The following is a 13907-nucleotide window of genomic DNA, read 5'->3' as shown; positions in this document are numbered from 1 at the left end:
CACGGTATCTTCCCAGCCCAGGGACTGAACCTAGGTCTCCTGCATTGCAGGCAGATTCTTTGCAATGCCAGCAAAGCCCACTTACATAGCTCCCAAGGCTCAATCTCAGGGGGAGTCAGACCAGGGGCCACTTATAGGAAGTGCCCCATAGCTTGGGGAGCTCAGAAGAGGAGCCAGGGTTTCTGCTTGGTGACTTGGGGAATGTGTGACATCAGGTTTTGAAAACATGAGAGATACCTTGGGTATTTATCCCCCTGTTTTGAACCTCTTGATCAGGAATCACAAAGTGTGTTGACTCTGGGAATATAGAAAGGGAGTTGACAAACCGAGTCTCTGAAGGTCTGGCCACATCACTTGCAGTGTTTTGTCCTGGGGTTGTAAGAGGCCCCCTTCAAGGGGAGGGAGCTGGGGAGTCGGTTGCCTGTGTTCTATTTCCAGCAGCTATCACTGACTCACGGTGTGACCTTGCTGAGGTCACAGCTATGTTTTCCTTGCTGGGGAACATCGGAGGTGGCAAACCTTGCATTTTCCCAAGGAATGAGAGTCCTGGAATATGGGGAGGGGCTCTCTGCACCCCACAAACCCTAGTCATGTCTGTTCCTGCTGTTATTCATGAAAAATGGCTTTTGATTTAAATTCAAGGCACCTTGGGGGACACTCAAAGCAAGAAGCAAGGCGTTCCTGCCACAGCAAGACTTATGGCCATTTTTATATGCACTGTCTCTCCAAACACTTTCCAGCTCACGTTCCAAACCAATATTTCCCCACGTGGCCTTCACATCGGCTGTGGAAGGGGAGAGGGAAGGTATTTTCTCTCTAGTTTCAAGAGGAGGCAGTCAAGGCCAAGAGTGTCATTTCTCAACATTCTCCTTACCGAGGACCCTTTTATTATCTTACCACCGCACATCCCCGTTTTGCAGGCCTTTGCTAAAGGCTCTGCATTTATTAGGTAGAAATTCATCTGTTTCCATTAATCAAAGTCACCAGTTTCTGCTCAGTGCAAAAGAACTAGGGCTATCACTGACTTCATTGCCAAGAACTGTGGCATTTGCTCTGGGTGACCTCCTCATAGATAAAGGCTCAATTTTCACCAGAGTTTTTGAAATTCTGCAGAGTTGATCTTCAGGGATCCCAGGCTGGGTAGTATTTCCCCAGAGAGAATGAGCAGCCTGTGGAAAGTTCTATAGCGAGTAGTGGGGCCAGGACCAAGTCCAGGAGCTTGACACTCAGGCCAGGGCTCCAACCAACCAGATCAATTGGCAGGGAAGGTTGATACACACTCAGACACACAGGCACATGGGTGCGTGCACGCAAAATGGCAGCCCAGTCAAATGCAGGTGCCCTGCAGCAGTGATGCGAGGGGCTCAAACCAGTAAGAAATAGGTTCCCCTCGATACTGGAGCAAGGAATGGGAGCTGAGCCTGAGGTTCGAGGAATGGAGGGTGTAGCAGATGCTTCCAGAGTGCTCCTGGATAGTTGCAATGGGGGGACCTGTTTGTTCTGTCACTGGCCTTTGCTTTGACACTGCAATAATGCATCATTAATGCAGCCAGAGACCAGAGCAGGGGCTGAGCTCTTGCAGCTGGGACAACAAAGACAAACTGGGGACCCCAAGAGAGTGGGGACAGACAGGAAACTCAGGAGGTCTGGCATGGAGGCTGGGGGTGTAAACAGGACCCCAAGTGCCTCGAAGCTTCCCCCAGGGCTCTGTGCCCCTCCTCTCCCAGGGCTCCTGCAAATACTCATTCTCTGTTGAGCCCTTGGCTCGGTCCCAGAGGCTCAGGGTTTTGATCCATCGGAAAGCATCGGGCCTCACATACCTTTGGAAAAAGGCCGAGGGCTTAGCTTTGCGGCTTCAGAATTCAAGCCTCCACCAATCTGCGTGGGGCCAGGGGCCAGGTCCCAGGGCAGGGTATTGGGGGCCTGCTGCCCAACAGCTGTTGCTAGGTTATTTTGGTCCAATGGGAGCTTATCAATCCAGGACATTTGGACCAAAATAGCCAACAGCAGAACCATCTCTTGGTGGCTCTGTGGGGACTTCTTAGAAAAGTTTCTAAAATGGGGCTGGAGAGAGAAGGGAGTTTGATTGGAGGGGTGGGTGAAATGATGAGGGCTAAACTCACATACTACTCGCTGTCCTCCCTGACCACCTTCCTTGGGGAACAAAGCTGGGGTTTTGCTGGGGAGAGGGTAGAAATTAAGAGGGAAAAGCTCATCCGTAAACACTTTCTCTTGACTCTGTCTTTCTCCCCGCAAGCTGGAGTCCTGTATTACTGTCTCCCATTTGACAGACGGGGTGCACGAGGTCCAGAGAGGAGGAAGCACAGGTACTGGGGACACACAGCTGGAAACCCGGGCCTCTGAGCCCAGGTCAGGCGGCCTCTCGGTTAGGCCTTGGTTAGACCAGCAGAGGATCCGCGCCCGGTGGCTGCCAGGTCCCCGACACGCTCGGGCCAGCGTGCAAACTAATGACTGGCCCTGGCTTTCCTTCGGGCCACAGCGGGGGGCCCTGGCAGCGCCCGCCTCGGTTGACCCCGCCAGCCTCCGTGAGAGGGGTTAAGTGCCGGCGGAGGAAACGAGGTAGGAAGGTCAGCCACCCTGAAGCTCCCTGGAGCCCCGCCCAATGCCGGCTCGGCAGACCCGGGCACGGCCCCCCGAGAGCCTGCCAGGATTGCACCGGGCGCAGAGCCAGAGGGACCCAGGTCGCGCTCCCGTTTGCAGCAGGGAGCGCGCTTTGGCACCTGGCGGGCGCGGAGCTGGGGGGCACGCCCCCGACACGCCCTCAGAAATCCACTGGTGGGGTTGGGGGCGCGTGGGAACTAAACTTGGTCGTCGAGTGTCCCGCGCCAAGTCTGCGCGACAGGTCTTATCGCCCGGCGACGGAAAGAAGCTGCCCGGGCGGGGCCGCGTTTGGCGACGGCCACTCCGCTACCCTTACCGCTCGCGCCTCTCCTCCGGGATTTTCCAGCGGGTTAATTTCCTGTTCGGGTAAATCCTTCGCGAGTCCGCCGCCCCTCCCTTGCTGGTGCCCCGCTCCCCCACCTCCGCCCCGGCCGCTGGGGCTCCCCGGGTCTGTCCGCGCCGCGCTCCCTCGCCCCCGCGCTCCCGGGCGCACGCCCTCCCCGCGCCCGGCCTCCGGGGTCCCGCGCGCCGCCCGGCGCCAGGGCTCAGCCCCAGAGTCGCGGCCGCGTCGCCGGCGTTCGCGCGGGTCCAGGCCATGCGCCCCCGCGCCGCCCCCCGCGCCCCCGCCGGCGCCGCCGCCGCCGCGCTGGGGCTCTTTAGCTTCCTGCTGCTGCTCCGGCCGGGACACGCGTGCCCCGCGGGCTGCGCCTGCACCGACCCGCACACCGTGGACTGCCGCGATCGCGGACTGCCCAGCGTGCCGGATCCCTTCCCCCTGGACGTGCGCAAGCTGCTGGTGGCTGGTAACCGCATCCAGCACATCCCCGAGGACTTCTTCATCTTCTACGGCGACCTGGTCTACCTGGACTTCAGGAACAACTCGCTGCGCTCGCTGGAGGAGGGTACGTTCAGCGGCTCGGCCAAGCTCGCCTTCCTCGACCTCAGCTACAATAACCTGACCCAGCTGGGCGCCGGCGCCTTCCGCTCGGCCGGGAGGCTGGTCAAGCTGAGCCTGGCCAACAACAACCTGGCGGGTGTGCACGAGGCCGCCTTCGAGACCCTGGAGTCGCTGCAGGTGCTGGAGCTCAACGACAACAACCTGCGCAGCCTCAACGTGGCCGCCCTGACCGCGCTCCCGGCGCTGCGCACCCTGCGCCTCGACGGGAACCCCTGGCTCTGCGACTGCGACTTCGCCCACCTCTTCTCCTGGATCCAGGAGAACGTGTCCAAGCTGCCCAAAGGTGAGTCTGCGCGGGGGAGTGGGGGGACGGAGGGACAGCGCGGGGAGAGACTGCGACAGCCGGATAGCCTCGGGGCAGCCGTCTGGGGCAGAGCCCGGAAGGAGAGACCTGGTCGCTCATGGCCACTGCCCTGAATGAGAGCTGCTCCAGGTGTAATCCTCGCACGTTCCCAGCCTGAACTTTTACCGGGAGAGTGGGGAGGGACACATTTGGAATTCTCTGGAATTTCTGGGCCTTGTTGCTGTGCTTTTCCCCTTGCTTACCTCCAACAATATTTGGAACCTGGGTTTCCTAGATCGTCTCATGGGGCTTTGGCTCCTAGCACCCGTGGATGTAGGGCTTTCTAGGTGGCTCAGCAGTAAAGAATCCGAGTTTGATCTCTGGGTGGGAAAGATCCCCTGGAGAAGAAAATGGCAACCCACTCCAGTATTCTTTCCTGGGAAGTCCCATGGACAGAAGAGTCTGTGGGGTCACAAAAGAGTTGGACAGGATCAAACAACAATATCAAAGATGGATGTGCCTTATTTCTGGGCCCCTCCTAAGTGGAAGACTCCCTACTGTGTGAGTCAGCGACTCAGCACCGTTCTCAGTACCCTGAACATGGAGAGAGAGTGCAACAGTTCTAAGAGCTCTCTAATAGCTTCTGGAGCCTGAGCTGGCTTTGACTTCTCAGCTGCCAATTTGCTCTTCTGTCTAAAAGGGGTAAGGAATATTCCTGGTGAGGAATATTCCTCTTTGCAGCCGCCTGCAAAGAGTCAGTGATGCAGTAAAGGTTTGCAGTAGCTTTTCAGCCCAGATGTGAAATTGCTGAACAAAAATCTCCTGGGCTGGGACACCTTTTGCTTGCCTGGTGCTCTTTTTCTGTTGGTGACATAGACATACGTGCCCACCTGGCAGCCAGGAACATAAGGGCACAGTAGGTAAGGGGCCCTGTGAAGGCCAGGAAGAAGGAGCCAAAGGCAGAGCGGAGAAGAGGTGACCCCAGCATCCATAAGGATGAGCCCTGAGCAGGTGGACTGACCTTACCTTCAGTGGGTTCCAGGCTTCCACTGGTGAGCATGTGAGTGTGGTCCCAGCAGCGAGCCCTCAGAGCCAGACTCCACCTCCCACCTTGCCCCTGGGGTCTTGGCAGAATAGGAAGCAGAGCTGTAAGACCCACAGTAAAAAAGGTGACATTGATGTGGATTTATCTTTGAGAAATATATATTTCCATTTATTGAGAATTCAAGGATGCTGCTCATCTATGTCCTGAATTCCTGTGCTCACTTATTCATTCCGTACTGTCACTAAACACACATCCCAGGCAATCATTTTTCTCCTGAGCTGACACTTTCAGCCCAGGCTGGCTGTCCCACACCAGCAAGTTCTAAAAAGACCTGACGTGCAAGGAGCAGAGTCTCCCAACTTTACACTTAGCATTCATTTGCTGTCTGGCTCCCCAGACTCTCCCCACCAGAAGACCGTCCTGGAGACAGGAAGGTCCAGATGCAGACCTCATTGTGGAATGGGGGTTCACCCTGGTTTTAATAGCTTCTGCCTTTGCTTCTCAGTGGTGTTGGCATCATGAACCCCCATTGTCAGTTGAGGGAGTATAATTGGTCCCCACTGTTATTCACATGACAACTGGGTGTTATGGGTCAGGAGCTGTGAATTTCAGTCTCGGTTCTGCCATGGATGGCTGTGACCTTGACCAGGACATGTGTCCTATCTGGGTCTCAGTTTTTTCGTTTCTAAAGTACTTTAATTGATCTCTGAGGTCTCTATAGAGCCCCGGATTTGGAAGGCATAGATTGGAGTTCTGGCTTAAAAACTGAGTGACTCTGGTCAGGTCACTTGAGTTCTTTGAGCTTCCTCTTTCTTCTGTGTGAAATTGGGACACAAGAATGCTGACCAATATTTCTGACTGGTGATTGTCAGTATCAGAGTCATTTAGTGTGGGTAAATGAATGAGCAGTAAAAATAGAAAGGGCTTCCCAGGTGGCTCAGAGGTAGAGAATCTGCTTGCCAGTGCAGGCTACATGGGAGAGGTGGGTTCGATCCCTGGGTAGGGAAGATCCCCTGGAGTAGGAAATGGCAGCCCACTCTAGTATTCTTGCCTAGAAAATTCCATGGACAGAGGAGCCTGGAGGGCTGAAGTCCATGGGGTTGCACAGAGTCAGACACGACGAGGCAACTGAGCACCCATGAGCTTGCAAGAATAGAAAATGTCATTTTTTCTCTTGTCCATAATACAGGAAAGCAAAGAGCCACCCGATGGAGATGTGGGGGTTAAGGATGGACAGGTCCAGAGCAAGGAAGAGTGTCCAGGCCCCGGTGGAGGGTTGGTCTCATTCAGGGAGGGAAGATGGAGGCAGCAGGAGGACAGCTTGGGGGCTCCGGCGTCTCATGGGGTGAAGTACGAGAACATTTGCGACCTCCCTGCCCGTGGCCTGTGGCCAGGGCAGGCTCTGTGAACCAGAGCGGGGCAGGGGGTGGGGTGGGGTGGGCGAGTGTGGAGCACCTAGTCTAGGCCTTGAGGCGAGAGAGCGGGGTTCTGATTGTGACCCTAGGCAAGTCCCAGGCCTCTCTGTGTTTCCGTTTCCCTGCCCCAACTTCAGACTAAAGAACAGAATCCGATAGCAGGGTTGCGGCGAGGGTGGTGTGAGGTCCGCTCTGCTAAGGGCACAGTGATTTTAGCAAGGAGTAGGTGATGGTCAGGCATTAATCACTCCTTTCCCTTCTCCTCATGCATTCGGGCCTCTCATATTTTCACAGAGGCATCTGGTGAGGGGCTGAGAGTGCAGACTCCAGCCCAGACCTGCTTGGCTCACATGCTGCCTTTCCCTCTTACTAGTTGTGTGCGCTTCTGCCTTCCAGTTTCCTCTCCTGTAAAATGGGAATCATGCTAGTACCCACCTCACAGGGCTGTTGGGAGGATTAGAAGCGTAGCCTCTGTAACAGGGTCCCCAGCCTCCAGGATTTAATGCCTGATGATCCGAGGTGGAGCTGATGTCATAATAGTAAGAAATAAAGCTTTATAAGAAATAAAGCACACAATAAATGTAAATGCACTTGAATCACCCCCAAACCATCCATCCCCTGCCCCCTGGTCTGTGGAAAAATTGTCTTCCATGAAACCGGTTTTTGGTGCCAAAAAGGTTGGGAACCACAGATCTGCAAGGTACTTAGAACAGTGCCTGACACACCGGAACTACCAATAAGCATTAGTACTGTTATTACCCTGTTTTGTCCAGAAGGCCTGGAGAGCTGATGGGAGTGACTTGCCCAGGGTCATACAGAGAGTTAAATACAGATGGAGGGGGAGGTGCATCAGGACCTCCTCGCTCCTGGCCTCCACCCATTTGACCATCCACTTCCTGCCAAGGATACTCAGCACCTTGGGGCTTAGGCTCTAGGCCTTTCTAGGCAGAGCCCAAGCTGGGGGGAATTCAGAGGAAAGAGCAGAGACCTCCCTCCCAGCCCCCCCCCACCTCCCGCAACAAAGCCTTTCCGTCACCTCCCCTGCCCCTTCCTCCTCCAGAGAAGCAAACCAGGCTGAACCAGTGACCTTAACGAGCTCTGACAGCACAAAAACATGATGCCTGCCAGGGTAGCCTCTGCGCTGATGGGAGCACTTGGTCACTGGTGGAACACCACGGTGTTGGCCGGTCCCCTCTGTGCAGACTCCTGCAGGGCTCTGTTTTCAGGGCAGACCGGTCTGGGGGAGCCGGCCTGCTGGGGCTGGATCTGAAGGAAGGCTCACCAGCCAACTTGGCAACAGCAAGCAAGCAAACAAACCCCAAGCAAGAAAACAAACAAAATCCCAGGATGCTAATTCACTTTGAATTTCGGGTAAACAATGCATAACATTTTAGAGTAAGTATGTCCCCATGCAATGTTTGGGATATTCGCACACACAGAATTATTTGTTGTTTTTTAAAATTCACATCACTGACCATCCTGTGTTTTATACAGTGGCTTCCCTGATAGCTCAGCTGGTAAAGAATCCACCTGCAATGTAGGAGACCCCGGTTCGATTCCTGGGTTGGGAAGATCCCCTGGAGAAGGGAAAGGCTACCCACTCCAGTATTCTGGCCTGGAGAATCCCATGGACTGTATAGTCCATGGGGTGGCAAAGAGACAGACAGAACTGAGCAACTTTCACTTTCACTACCTTCTGGTAGCAATTTGTGGGTTTACCAGGGCTATCTTTTTAAATAAAATACCCGTGCCTTGCAAGTTACCGTTACCCACAACTGGCCACTGGGTGTGAGGTGCAAAGAAAAGAAGTGGTTTGCACAAGTTCATGTTGTTAGTGGCTGAGATGAGCATGCACTCAGGAGTGTCTGACTCCACTCCTAATTCTTTGTGATGGCCTAGAACAGGAGGGCGAGAATAGCCCCTGCTCTGTTCTACCATCCCTGACTCCCCTGGGGGACAGCTGGCTGCCCTTCCAGCCCCGGATTCTGCTCCTGGTCTGGTGGTTCTCCCAGGAGCCAGTAGGTTCTGGGCCAGGTAGGACACTGTGCCCACAAGGGAACAGTGACCATCCTTCTTTGAGTCCGCCTGCAAACTCAAAGGAGCTCCAGACCTGGAAGATACAGACATGGGAGCTCGCTCAGGTGACTGTGGGGTAGAGAGGGAGAGAAGGTGAGGGTCTGGGAGACAGGGAAGTGGCAGGACAGCACCCTTCTTGGCAGATGGTGATCTTTAAAGCCCTCCAGTCCCTCCTGTTGCCTTCTGTTCACAGCAGCCCAACGAGGTGGGTCGGAAGTGAAAACACACAGGTGGTGAGGAGCCTCTGCGTGCTGATCCCTGGGGAGTTTGTTTGACATGCAGATTCCTGGGCCCTCAGATCGTCTGAATGTTGGCCTGGTGGATGAGGCCTGGGGATCTGCAATTTAGGTGCTGCCATATCCTGAAGGTCTTCCCAGGTGGCTCAGTGGTAAAGAATCAGCCTGCAGTGTGGGAGAACTGGGTTTGATCACAGGGTCAGGAAGATCCCCTGGAGAAGGAAATGGCAACCCACTCCAGTATTCTTGCCTGGATAATCCCCATGAACAGAGAAACCTGGCAGGCTACAGTCCATGGGATTGCAGAAGAATTGGACACGACTTAGTGACTAAACAACAACATTCCCTAAAAGGGGCTTGCAGTGCATACACTCTAAGCTTGAAAACTGCTGCTGGAGGGGGCAGGCTTTTTGCAGCAGCTGTGGAAATGCTGTGTGACATTGTAGGACTTTTCTGTCTCTCTGCCTCAGATTTTTCTTTTATAAACAAAGGCATGTGAGCGGGAGGATTTTAAGGTTCCTTCTAACTCTAAAATTTTGTGTTTTCAAGGGAAGGGAAGATGGTCTGTGTCGTGAAGGTTAGGAAGCTGAGGCCTGGAGAGACCAGGTCCCTCCAGAGACCCCACTGCTGGAATCCAGGGGCCGCAGTCTCTGTGCAGTAGGGAGGGGGTAAGCACACCCAGAAAGCCTGGGGTTCTTGGGCTCACAGTTCATCCCATGTGACCCAGCCTTGCTCCTGGAGCCTTGGGCAGGAAAGACCACTGGGTTTGAGGAATTGTGGCTCAGTGGTAAAGAATCTGCCTGCCAATGCAGGAAACTCAGGAGATGAAGGTTTGATCCCTAGGTTGGGAAGATCCCCTGGAGAAGGAAAGGCAACCCACTCCAATAATCTTACCTGGGAAGTCCCATGGACAGAGGAACCTGCTGGGCTACAGTCTGTGGGGTCGCAAAAAGTCGGACATGACTGAGAGACTAAGCACACATACACATACATCTTACTGGGGCTTCCCAGGTGACGCTAGTGGTAAAGAACCTGCCTGCCAGTGCAGGAGACATAAGAGATGCAGGTTCAATCCCTGGAGAATCCCATGGACAGAGGCGCCTGGCAGGCTACAGCCCATGGGGTGGCAAAGAGTTGGACGCGACTGAAGCGACTTAGCAGGCACGCACAGAGTGCACATTTTCCTTGTGCTTACACACCTAAGAGAACCACGTTCCTGGCAGAGGTAGATCGAGGTCTCACTTGCTCTTTCAAGTGGCCTGCCTCCCGCTGTTGACAGGTCTGTACATGCCCTGGTGCCACAGGCGCTTGTGTTTCTAACTTGTCTCTTAATTAGAGTCGAGTCCTCAGTGTCACTTCTCAGCATCCCCAGTGTCCTGGCTGGGTGTCAGCCTTTATGGGCACCGTGCTCTGGAGTCCCAGGGAGAGTCAGCTGCAGACACGACCCAAGACAACCCCTTGTCTCTTTTCTTGCTGGAGCGCCCACCGAGTCCTGCTACTCTGTCCCAAATGCTGGATCTTTCCGGAAATGACACCTTCATCCTGCTGCTGTTGCTGTTTAGTTACTAAGTCGTGTTCGACTCTTTGTGAGCCCACCAGGCTCCTCTGTCCATGGGATTCTCCAGGCAAGAATACTGGAGTGGGTTGCCATTCTCTTCCTCGGGGAATCTTCCTGCCCCAGGGATTGACCCCGCGTCTCCTGCATCACAGGCCGATTCTTTACCTCTGAGCCACCTGGGAAGTCGGGGTGCTCTATCAATTAACTCAAAGGGCGACCTCATTGCCGGGCCAGTGGATCAGAGGACCTGCCTCTCTGCCTGGCTCAGACAGCCCTGGGGGAGCAGTTGGCAGTTTGCTCTGCAGAGGCCAGTGGCACTGTTACCTGAAGCTGACCAGCTGCCAGCTCACTCAGATCCTGCAAGATTTAGGCCTTTCAGCCAAGTGGCTGTCCATTGCCCACTGTCCCAGAATCCTGTGGTCCCTGATGTAGCTGAGAATGAGGTGCTTGGCTGGCTTTGTCACCCCCAGGCTGGCAGCGTGATGGTGGCCCAGAAGGACCTCCACGTAGGCTGGTTGTCGTGAAGACCTGAATCGGGTGTATTCGTGGTTACTTGAGTCAAATCATATCCTGAACACTGTCACTTTAATATCACAGCAGAGTGTGTCACTCCAGTCCTGGGACTGTCCTGGGCTCCTGCCCTCAGGTCTTCGCCCAAGCGGTGCCAGCCACTTCCCCAATTCTCCCCCCACCCCCGCCCCCCACCTTCCCATCCTCATCTCTACTTCTCTGCCTTTCTGGTTTCTACTTAACCTTCCAGCCTCCAACTCTTTGGGCCTCGAGGCTGCATTGGGAGGCTGGCCTATGATCACTGTTCAACCTGCCAGTTTGCAGGTCTGTCTGGTTTTGAGGGCACAAAGTGTGTCTTTTTCTCCTTGAACCCCCAGCAGTTGGTGCAGTAAATGACATATTTGGAAGCCTTCTGATGGCTTGCATTGCACTTGGAACAAACCAGCTCCCTTCTGTGTCCTGAGAGGGTCTATCCGCACCCCAGCCACACCAGCCTTCCTCTGTCCTGGGAACACACCAGGTGAGGTGACCAACTAGGACCTCCTAAGTTATGGCTTTCTGTCCTGCTGAGACGGTGCCGCCTTCCCATGGCTGTGTCTCCCTCATCAGGTCCCCATGAGATGTCTCCTTCTCAGAGAGGCCTTCCCTGACCACCCCACCCAAGCAGTCCCATCCCCACCCCACTCATTGTTGTCGTATCTCCTTGTCGTGTCTGTGGCATTGCGCTCGTAGAGTTCACATTGTCTTGGTCACAAGTCTTGTCGCTCTAGAAGCACGAGCTCCAGGGCCACATGTTCCCTGCAGTGTCCCCAGTAACTGGGCCATGCCCAGTGTAGAAGGGGCTCCGAGGGGCTGCGGGCATGTGCAAGTGGATGAGTGCACACTCCCGGGGCCTCTGTCTCAAGGGCCATCAGGGGACAGGCCAACATCACTGCCCTTGGCTTTTACCCCCACCAAGTAAGCCCTGCCCGACTGTGGTCAGCCAAAGACACCCAGATCACCTTTCAGCAGGGGCGGAGGCCTGGAGTGGGGGTTCTCTGGGCTCTGTTAGCGGATCCTGCTCAGATCCTCAGGTGGTCGCTGTGAAGGAGGGAGGAGGCCAGCTGCACCTACCCCATCTGTGAGAGCCGTGCTGGCAAGACAGTGAGGCCACCTTTGTCCTTGGAGTCTGTGAGCCTCTGCCCTGCGAGGTGCAGTGTGAGTGGCTGGGGGGAGAGGGTTCAGGACACAAGAGACCACAGATCTGTTTACCCTGCTGAATCGAAACCTGTTTCGTCTGGTGTAAGTAAACAGAAAGGGGTCTTGTAAGGACGTGGGTGTCGCCAGGAGCCCAAGTCCTCAACAGTCAGGCCCAGGGAGCTCGTGGGTGAGACCTGGGAGGCTGCAGGGAACGTAGCACCTCCGTCTTTCACTCTCTGCTTCTCACACCATCTCTTTAACTTTTTATTTTACGTTGGTATGTAGCCAAGTAAGGGCTTCCGTGGTGGCTCAGAGGTAAAGAATCTTCCTGCAATGCAAGAATTGCAGGAGATGCAGGTTTGATCCCTGGATTGGGAAGATCCTCTGGGGGAGGGCATAGCAACCCACTCCAGTATTCTTGCCTGGAGAATCCTATGGACAGAGAGCCTGGTGGGCTACAGTCCATAGGGTCTCAAAAGAATTGGACACGACTGAAGTGACAGCACACAGGCACGCATGGCCGGTTAACAATGTTGTGATAATTTCAGGTGGACAGCAAAGGGACTCAGCCATATGTATATGTGTATCCATTCTCTCCCAAACTCCCCTCCCATCCAGACTGGCACGTAACATTGAGCAGAGTTCCCTGTGCTCACATCGTCTTTTATTCTTCTCTTCATATATTGATAGGCTTTCTCAGTTTTTTCCATCCATGTGACAAAATAATATGCTGCTCCATTCACGGGACCAGCTGAGGCTGGGCGAGACTGTGCTGTCCTGGTTCCAAGTTCCAGATCCGGAGAGGAGGCTCTAGGGGCAGAGCTTAGGGATGGGGGCTTGGCAGACCACCCACTAGGCATGGAGCTAGGCATGCATGACTCTGGCCGGGCTTCCTGTGAGCTGATCCTGGGCCCTGGTGTCCCCTCTGGCAAATGCAGGTGATAGCATCTGCTCTTTTACCTCGAGTGACATCATATGAAGATGCTCAGAGTACAACTTCCTCCAGCACTGCATGTAGAAGCTGTTGTTTTCTTCCTTATCCAATTCATAGAAATGTGGACAAACAGGCTTACAAATCCCTCTGGATTTAAGCATTGCCTGTTAAATCCCAGATGTCCACAATCCATGCAGAAGGGCATTAGCTGTGTGTTCACAGCATGTCCTCCCAGGGGCTCTCAGCCTGGCCCCTCTGCTTCAGAAGCTGCCCATCAAAGAGCCCCCAGTGCCTCATCTCCTCCATCCTCCAGGCTGCCCATGGGGATAAATGCCAGAGGCAGGAGTCAGGACCTCACAGGAGCTGCGGGTCACTCAGGATTAAGGGGCAGCTTCTCAGACATGAACCCAAACCAGAGATCTAGGAATTGGGTCCCTGTCCCTACTTCTCTGTTGGCCAGCGGTTGACCTGAGTCACGTCCTCTTTCTCAGTTGCTCTTGATAATGAACCCCAGATGCCTCCAGGGGCTTAGGTGGGAGTCCTCAGAGGAGGCGGGGCAGAAGGAGACTCACAGGCACGTGAGAAAGAACTTGGAGCTCTGTGCTGACTAGACTCCCCGAACGCAGTGGTGTCTGAGTTCCTCTGCCAGCTGCAGACCCAGAGCTGGATGACCTGGAAGGCCTCTTCTAGCTCTGATTTTGGCTGGCTCTGCACCCTCTCCAGCCAGCCTCCTCCAGGTCTTGGAATGAGAGGGTCCAACAGCCCTTTGTCCCAGCTCCCAGCAAAAGTCTCCTGGGCGGGCTCCCTTGACACTGGCCCCACCACCCTGGTAGCTCTCTTTCAGATCAGCAGGTACAAGAGTATGTTCTTCTCTTCTTCTGCCCCCACCACATTATTAGAAACAATGGCATTGCTTTTTCACAAAACACCAAGAGGATGATATCTCTTTTTAACATAAGCTTCCCTGGTGGCTCAGATGGTAAAGATTCCGCCTGTAATGAGGGAACCCTGGGTTTGATCCCTGGGTCAGGAAGATCCCCTGGAGAAGGGTGTGGTATTCTTCCCTGGAGAATCCCCAAGGACAGAGGAGC

The 13907-nt window shown here is 54.6% G+C and overlaps 1 protein-coding gene across 1 annotated transcript in view; it reads left to right on the top strand.

Annotated features, from left to right (window-relative positions):
* Positions 1-2766: 2766 nt before the first annotated feature.
* Positions 2767-13907, top strand: part of LRRC38 (leucine rich repeat containing 38) — a 34423-nt gene continuing 23282 nt past the window's right edge. Inside the window, exon 1 of the mRNA XM_088845329.1 lies at positions 2767-3863. Coding sequence (XP_088701455.1) covers positions 3218-3863 — 646 coding nt within the window. The 5' untranslated portion in view covers positions 2767-3217. The remainder of the gene's footprint in view (positions 3864-13907) is intronic.

Source organism: Moschus berezovskii, chromosome 17 (assembly GCF_049115385.1).
Source record: "Moschus berezovskii isolate FMDL1 chromosome 17, NW_MosBer_1.0, whole genome shotgun sequence".
Classification (NCBI taxonomy): domain Eukaryota; kingdom Metazoa; phylum Chordata; class Mammalia; order Artiodactyla; family Moschidae; genus Moschus; species Moschus berezovskii.
Note: the sequence above shows the minus strand (reverse complement) of the source record. Positions and strands in the feature narration are given on the sequence as shown.